Source organism: Gadus chalcogrammus, chromosome 14 (genome assembly GCF_026213295.1).
Source record: "Gadus chalcogrammus isolate NIFS_2021 chromosome 14, NIFS_Gcha_1.0, whole genome shotgun sequence".
NCBI lineage: Eukaryota > Metazoa > Chordata > Actinopteri > Gadiformes > Gadidae > Gadus > Gadus chalcogrammus.
Window position 1 is genome coordinate 4,798,772 of NC_079425.1, and position 8,607 is coordinate 4,807,378.

Sequence of the window (8,607 nt, forward strand, 5' to 3'; positions counted from 1 at the left end):
GGAGCCGTCGGCAGGACGTCGTAGATCAATGAACGGGACCGTAGGTTCGGTCCATCGTTTCAATTCATCTGGAGATATATAGATGTGTCAGTGCCTATGTAGATTAGGGAGGGTCCTCCTTTAAGCTTGATTTGAGGGTATATTTTTAACGATGCGGATGTTTTAGCGGGATGGATTATTAAGGAAAACCGTCCGTGTGTCGTGTGTCTGCTCTAATTAGGAAAAATAAACCACAACTAACCACCAGGATGATCTTTGCAAATACAGGCAACCCGTTGAAGACTACCAATCGAAAGCAGGTAGGCCAAAACATTGAAATACCCGGGCCCTATCTGTGTATATCGCTCTCTTTTGCTCGGAGACTTCCAGGATGGGCTTTTGATGAGCAGTAAAAGCTGAAATAACTTAATCCTTTCATGACATTGGAAAGCCCTTCTCTGCCTCACACGGAGGAGATATTGCAATATAACCTCTAAATAGCAATCCCTCTCGCTCAGACAAAGACTACACAGCACTAAAACTACTCATTTATACCATCTTCATGGTGTGGGAACACACTGGTCGGTGGTAACAGCCATGGATGATCCGACCATATGTGTGGACGAGATGACTTCCCCTTCCCATCTATTCCCATACCATTCCTGTCATGGATGCCAGAGAGATCAGAGAAAACCACTAATGTCGTCGTTAAGCGATATGTTATTTATTAAATCGTATAGGCCACGCTTAACGGCCTCATGTACCCAATTACATGGACATGGACAGGTTGGACGTTTGGCTTTCAGATTCATAGTCACAGGTTATCAATCTTCATTTTCAATTTGGCAAGGAACCTCCCTCTGTAGCCTACTAATTGTGTTATTTTATTTGTTCTGTGGTGCCCATTGCTTTTATTCAAGGCTGTTACTCGATTATAACAGGTGATATTCGTGTCTGTCATGGGTAAAGATACATAATCCGTTTTACTGGATCCAATAATCTGATATAAGAGCCAGTAAGTGTTTTTTAGGTCATTCAAGTCCTGGTTTAAGACGGCCACATTTAATCATTTTCGTTGCCCGGCCAGACAGCAGTGTGAAATTAAACACAATCAGTCAGTATGCTTTCCTGCATGGGATCTTACAATGACGTTATTCCAGCTTTGACACTGTTTTACTGTTGTTGACGTCATCCAGGAACTAACTGAATGTGTGGGCTTGTGTGTGTGTGTGTGTGTATGTGTGTGTGTGTGTGTGTGTGTGTGTGTGTGTGTGTGTGTGTGTGTGTGTGTGTGTGTGTGTGTGTGTGTGTGTGTGTGTGTGTGTGTGTGTGTGTTGTGTATTGATGTGTGGGGTTGTGTATTGATGTGTGTCTGTGTGTGTATTGATGTTTGTGTGTGTCTAAGTGTGTGTGTGTGTGTGTGTGTGTGTAGGTGCGTGTGTGTATTTATGTATGATTGTGTACTAATGTGTGTATCTGTGTGTGTGTATACGTGTGTTTCAGTGTGTTGGTATGGGGTTTAGCAAGAAAGTTAGTGGGCTATATTAAGTTTAGTAGTAGTGACCTACTCACACAGTCACCCAAGTGACCCCCATAAATATTTCTGGTTTCTAAGATGGGAGATGCTTCTTATAAAACCGTAAAGCGTTATTGAAGAATGTGCTAGGATTAAGATCTGCATTAATTTAGCCTTGTTGGGCTATTTGTATATGTATGTTTTAGTTCCCAACCATTGATGCATGTTAAAAAAATTATATCAGGATCCTGTTGCAATCCTTTATCCTGCAACTTGATTTGTGGCCAGGCTTCAGTAAATTGTATTTAACCAATGGCGTGAAGATAATGCAAATTATGTTCCATCGAGTCATGAAATGGTGGGCAGGATGGTACAACAATGGTACAAAAATGGTACAAGACATAAGCATTACAAGTCTGAATATCCAACGGGAACAGATGAACAGAGCATAGAAAACTATTACCGACAAGCTAAGATTTATTAAAGATGTTTAAGTGCCGATACGATATATATTACGATTCGGTAAATATTGGTATTCTATAAAAATTGCGATACGATATTACGATTTTTTGTGCCAGTTCTTCTTTTAACCTATGGGTACAATGTTGAGGTTTGGGTTCTACAGGTCTGTAAAAGTCTGCCATTGTTTTACACATGAATGTGACTGAACAGGACATGATGACATAGATAATGGGAATCTATTATAGGAGTATACAGTATAGCGCCCTCTGTAGGAGGGCTCTGGGATACGGGAACTTTTCCTAGGATAAAATGATTTGCTAGCCGACGTAAACCCCGCCAGGCTCTTATCCTGTTAGCTTTCTTCCGTTATTTTTTAATTTGTAGGACCCAGCTCCCAGTGATAATTAAAGCAAAAGGAGGTTGCTCCATTATTATTGTCCCCAACAAGGAAGCGTTATGAGTTTCCCCCTCATATTTTCTATCCAATACCCCGTTCAACAGTAAAACATGTGTGTACATCGTTTGGGCCGCTCGGCAAAGGCCTGTGGGAACGCAAATCAAATGAAAAATGCAAGAACATAGCACCTTCCCTCCTTAACTGGATCAAAATGTTCCAAATTCAGGTGTGAAAGGATCCTAAAATTACATAACGTTTCTGGATTACATTTTCTTTCTTAAAATATATGTTTGAGTCCACCAGATGATACTAGTATTTGGGAAGCAAAAAATGTCAATACTCAATCAATAGTTTCCCGCCCCTAACTAATACTACATGTATTTGAACAGAATGAGACATGACCCTTCTTTGTTTGCTCAGGGCTTGCGTACTAGACCTGCCTGTATGTATTGAACTAATAGACAATGCACACACCACAATGTGACTCGACCGGCCTGCGCGTTCACCTCACAATAACCTACGTGATAAGGCCTTCCTGCACGTGCACTTCACACTAACCTATGGGACAAGGCCTCCCTGGTGGATTCTACAACAGTGCTAGTAGTATGGTCTAATACTAGTCTGTTGCTAGGAGCGAGGCTGGGCTAAATGCTTGTCAAAAAAAGCTGTGTTTGTATTTTGCCGATCGGTTGAGTGACTAAGTGGCCCTGTCATGTTGACAATGTGGATGAACAACCTCAATGCCTTCATTATTGAGATGGCATATTCACATGTTAACTACGCTAGACTACAGTATGCATGATATAAATGTCATTTGTGATTGGCTACTAGGACTTTGTGTGTGTGTGTGTGTTTCTACATGTTTATACACATGAGCCAATTTCTATTCGGGTCTCATTATTTAACCGCATGAAATGTGTTATTCTGTATAAAATGACGTAGTATTGTGTTTAATATCGTGTTTAATATTGTGTTAATATTTAAGAAGTTGTGCGTTAATGTGGTCTAATATTGTGTGTCCATTGTGTAATACTGGGTTTTAATGATTGTCTTATGTTGTATGTCATGTGTGTCTAATGTTGTGTGCTCATGTGTATGTTATAATGAATGCGGGTGTGTCTAATTTTGTGCGTTCACTTGTGTGGAATGTATGTGCCTATTAAACTCCAATGTGTGTATCTGTAATTCTCCTTACAATAAACGGATGTGGTTTCCTGAATTTCCAGTGAAGTGACGAACAGCTGAGTCATCATATCCACATGAGTCATCATCCTACCTAACTCTCTTGCCGCTTCCTGAATGTGACAGCGGATACTAGACTTAACCAGCCACAGAATAAAAATAGTTTATATATTTACGTTGTCCCGTCCAATACATTGCCCTTCCATGCTAACCTCGAGGAGATCTGTGTTGGAGCCCACTGTAGCATTAGCCACCGGAAAAGTGTGTGACCGTTTCCTGTGTGCTTCCTGTTTCCTGTAGTCTTACCCCATGACTCCGCCCAGCCCCAGCAGCAGCAGTAACAGCAGCAGTACCGGCTGGGAACAGCTGAGTAAAACCAACCTGTACATCCGGGGGTTGCCCCCGGCAACCACCGACTTGGACCTCATCAAACTCTGCCAGCAGTACGTGTCACACACGCATACAGTATATACACCACGTACAGTTATGGACATACACACACATACACCTACAGTGTACACACAATGTACATCTACAGTATACATACAACGTACAGTTATGGATGTACACCTACAGTGTACATTCAACGTACAGTTATGGGCGTACGCCCACAGTATATATACAACATACAGGCATGCAAATATACAAACGTACAACTACAGTATATATACAACATAGGAACAACATGAACATACAGGCAAGTGTATATACACAGGCTTGCACACACACGCACACACTCGTAAGTTACACACACACACACACACACACATATATTTATATATATATATATATATACACACCTCACCTGCATAAATATCTGCACACACCCTGTCTCTCACTCTGTAATCTGGATCTCTCTTTATGATGGATCTTTCTGCTGTGGAATGTAAGGGAAGTCTGGAATGAAAACGATCTAATATATATATCTCCCGCTCTATCTCTCTCTCCCTATCTCCCCTTCTCCCCCCCCCCCCCCCCCCCCCATCGCTCTGTCAGTTACAACAACACTATAAACATCTGTGTGCGAGAGCTTAATTCATTAAGGTCCTCCATGATAAAAGCTGGGTCGTGTGTGTGTGTGTGTGTGTGTGATTTTAATTAAGGTAGAGAGGAGGTAGTGGAGCCATAGGCGGCTACTAGTTAGCATGCTGAGCAGCCCTGTAATTAGCAGGGCTGAGTGTGTGTGAGTGTGTGCGCGTGAGCGTGCGTGCGCGGTGCTGGGCTGAATTACAGGCGCTTGGGAGAGGACGGCGGCCATGCAAACGGCAGCAGCGGCTGTTATTGGCGCGCCGGCTCGTGTTTTGTTCCCCCTTCCCAGCGGTGTGCGACCGGCACAAAGCAGAAATGAAAGAGCTTTTCATAGCGACCAGGTCTGAATGATGATGTAAGCACTTCTGTGGGGCTAGTGCCAATACCAGTTGTTGCAGAAAAGGTGTGTGTGAACCCGTCCCTCTGATAGGAAGCTGGCCGGTTTACACAGAGAAGCGTCAGCTACACCCACGTGCTGGCCTGAACGATGTGTGGTTTACGCTATCATGTCCGCATTCACTTCATCTGAGGATATTGTTAAATGGAAATAGACTGTGCACAGAAAAGGATGTATAAAATAAGGGAACAAAAGGGGGACCACCAGTAGTACAAGTTATTATAAAACGATATGTTGTTACTACATGGTTGTACTTTGGAAATGTAATTTCATATTTTTAGGTTCCCTGAACACAAAAATAAAAGACAAAAAACCCAAATTATGAATTTAAAACCTTTGGTACTATAGTTCTTTACATAATGGCATGGATAATGGCAGACTTCTATAGACTCGACTGTAGTAATCAAATGTGTGTTTCTTCTCAGGTATGGAAAGATCCAGTCAGCTAAGGCCATCTTAGACAAGACAACCAACAAATGCAAAGGTCAGTGCTCTCTAACTAGCCTACTGTCTCCATCTCTCTTGTTCCTTCATCTCTAGTTAAACAGCGTTGCTAACATAGCTCGGAGTAGCAGATACAGCACGGCTTACAGAATCTATTAGCAGACACAGCTTGGATAATGTAGCATGTATTAGCAGATGCAGTACGGCTAACTTAGCCTGCGTTAGCAGAGACAGCCTGGCTAACTTAGCATGTATTAGAAAATGCACTTCAGCCAAGCTAGAATATATTTGCAGTGATAGCATGGTTAACATAGCATGTATTAGCAGAGACAGAATGGCTTACATGGAATGTAACAGCGGTAACAGCCTGGCTAGATTAGCTTGCTTTAGCAAAGACAACATAGCTAACTTAGCATGTATTAGCTAGAGACAGCATGGCTATCTTAACATATATTAGCAGAGACATTATGGACAATTTAACATGCATAAGAGGAGTCAGAATAGGTACCCAAGCCTGTATTACTGAGACAGGATAGCGTACTTAGCATGTATTAGCAGAGACAGGATGGCGTACTTAGCATGTATTAACAGAGTCAATGTGGCATGTATGAGCAGAGACAGCTTGGGTTTCTCCGCATGTTATACCAGAGACGTGGTGGCCTACTATTTGCAGAGACATTGCTGCCAATTAAGCATTAATAGGAAGAGACAGTGTGGCTAGATTAGCATGCTTTAGCAGATATGCAGTGTGGCTAACTTAGCATGTTAGCCGAGACTGCTAACTCAAAACAGGGTTTTTAAGTGAGCACTGCTCTGTTACACTCCCAGGATACGGCTTCATAGACTTTGATAGCCCCGCGGCGGCGCTCAAGGCCGTGCACGCTCTCAAAACCAGCGGGATCCAAGCCCAGATGGCCAAGGTGAGATTGCATGCGTATGCTACCGCTAACACTAGCTAGTTCTAAGGCTAGCTAGTTCTGTGTGTGCGTTTGTCGGTGTAGCTGTGTGCCTTTTGTATGTATGTGCGTGTGTGTGTGTGTGTGTGTGTGTATGTGTGTGTGTTGGAGGTACGCTTGCATACAGGTAGTGCCCCTTATATTGTACGCAAGCATGTTTGCTTTGTGTGTGTTTTATTTGTGTGCTGCCGAGTTTGTATGGCACGCAGAGTTAAACACTAAAACACACACGCGCCAGCGAGAGCATACACACACAGGCTCAGCTGACAGGCTCCTCTCCTCTGACCCCATTTCCATTCACCGCCCAAACCAGATGTCGCATCCCTTTCTGCCAACTAATCTGCCAGTCGACATTACACATTGATGGGACACCAGCTCCCCCCCCACCCCCAGCCCCTCTCTCACCCCCTCCCCCCATCATACCACACAGCCCTTTATGCTAGCACAGTCCCCTAGATTAGTACAGATTAGTTATGAAGGTAGCAACCCGACGTTAGAGGCACCGGCGATGCTGCCCGATATTATAAACTGGATCTCCAGTATTGCTTTTGTTCATATTTCCTCAGGATATCTAATATTCGCTTTTTGTACGTTTCGATTTAAAGGAAAATCCTGATGTGACATTTGATGGTTGTAAAAGGTTTTTACTTTCGCTCCCCCAATAAATGGGGAATGATCGAACAGTAGCATTGGTATTATCCATGCAAACTGATATTACAGTTGTTGTTTTTTTACATTAAGAGCTGTTCACACACACGTATGTATCCTTTTAGCTTTTAAAATTAACTCTTATGTTCATTTAAGGCTCAAAGGCATGATTATAATATTTAAGATCCCGATATCAACATCATACTTTCCCCCCGAAATGTAATATCATCATCCATGCTTACTGATATATATCATCAAAAGTAAATCCAGGCATATTATAAGACACACTCAAGAGTCAACTAAACGAAGGCAAACCAAAATGGCGCCGAGGGCGGGAGGCGGTGGCGTGTGTTATTGATCGAGGGAGCGGCGAGGTGCGTCTATATCCAGCCTGTTATTTCACCCGGCTCGCCCAGGGCGCCGTGTGGAGGAGCTCTCCTGGACACCCCGCGCTCCCCTGGTCCCCTCCCTGGTGTGCGTTCCTATGCCGTGCTATGAAATCACCGATGTAGACCGGTCTCCTCTTGAGGGAGGGAGGGAGGGAGGGGTGGGGGGGGGGGGGGGGATATTGTCGGCGGCTGCCATTGGCCCAGAGCTGGGTAGAAACACAGTTTGTGTTCCACGGTCGCTAGGTTACATCCCCATCCTGCGGCTCATGCAGGAGGCCTTAGAGGAGCCAAGACGCCGCGTGTGGGGATGAGGGAAAGTGTGTTTGTGTGTGTGTACATGCGTGCGACGGTGTGTGCTGGTTATATGGCTGTGTGTTTGTCTTCATACGGCTGTGTGTGTACGTGTGCATGCGTATGCGCGTGTCTTTCTGTGTGTGTGTGTGTGTATATGCGTGTTTTTTTGTGTGTGTGTGTGTGTGTGTGTGTGTGTGTGTGTGTGTGTGTGTGTGTGTGTGTGTGTGTGTGTGTGTGTGTGTGTGTGTGTGTGTGTGTGTGTGTGTGTATATGCATGTCTTTTTGTGTGTGTGTGTGTGTGTGTGTGTGTGTGTGTGTGTGTGTGTGTGTGTGTGTATATGCGTGTATATGCGTGTATATGCGTGTCTTTTTGTGTGTGCGTGTGTGTGTTTGCCTCCCACTCTTATACAAATATGAAACCATCTGAGGTTTTGGGAGAAGCGGACAGCCTGCTGTGCCCCTGGAAGTCTATAAGGATGTTTAATCAACACACTGACCTTCATTCAACTGTGTCACAGGCATCGTATTACTCACGGTCACGCAGGATTCACACTGGATCACTCCACTGTGCAACAACACTGTGGGATAGGACACCGACACTAGCCGTTTACATAACCTTCAGTTGAATATAACATTCTCCCTACTTACACTCCAATACCAATAGGACTGTGGGCAATGAAACATAATGTTGAATAATAACTTAACCTTCCCCCCCCCCCCCCCCCTCCACCCCCCTCCACCCTCCTTCTCCCCCTAAGCAGCAACAGGAGCAGGACCCCACCAACCTGTACATCTCCAACCTGCCCCTGTCCGTGGACGAGCAGGAGCTGGAGGCTCTGCTGCAGCCCCTGGGCCAGGTGGTGTCCACGCGCGTCCTCCGCGACTACAGCGGCAACAGCCGGGGCGTCGGCTTC

At 44.4% G+C, this 8,607-nt stretch overlaps 1 protein-coding gene across 1 annotated transcript in view; it reads left to right on the top strand.

Moving 5' to 3' along the window:
- The window catches only part of LOC130403623 (RNA-binding motif, single-stranded-interacting protein 1-like), an 8,729-nt gene continuing 122 nt past the window's right edge, over positions 1 to 8,607 (top strand). The window contains exons 1-5 of the mRNA XM_056608040.1: positions 1 to 299; positions 3,837 to 3,979; positions 5,388 to 5,446; positions 6,235 to 6,326; positions 8,452 to 8,602. Of these exons, the coding sequence (XP_056464015.1) occupies positions 249 to 299; positions 3,837 to 3,979; positions 5,388 to 5,446; positions 6,235 to 6,326; positions 8,452 to 8,602 (496 nt within the window). The 5' untranslated portion in view covers positions 1 to 248. The remainder of the gene's footprint in view (positions 300 to 3,836; positions 3,980 to 5,387; positions 5,447 to 6,234; positions 6,327 to 8,451; positions 8,603 to 8,607) is intronic.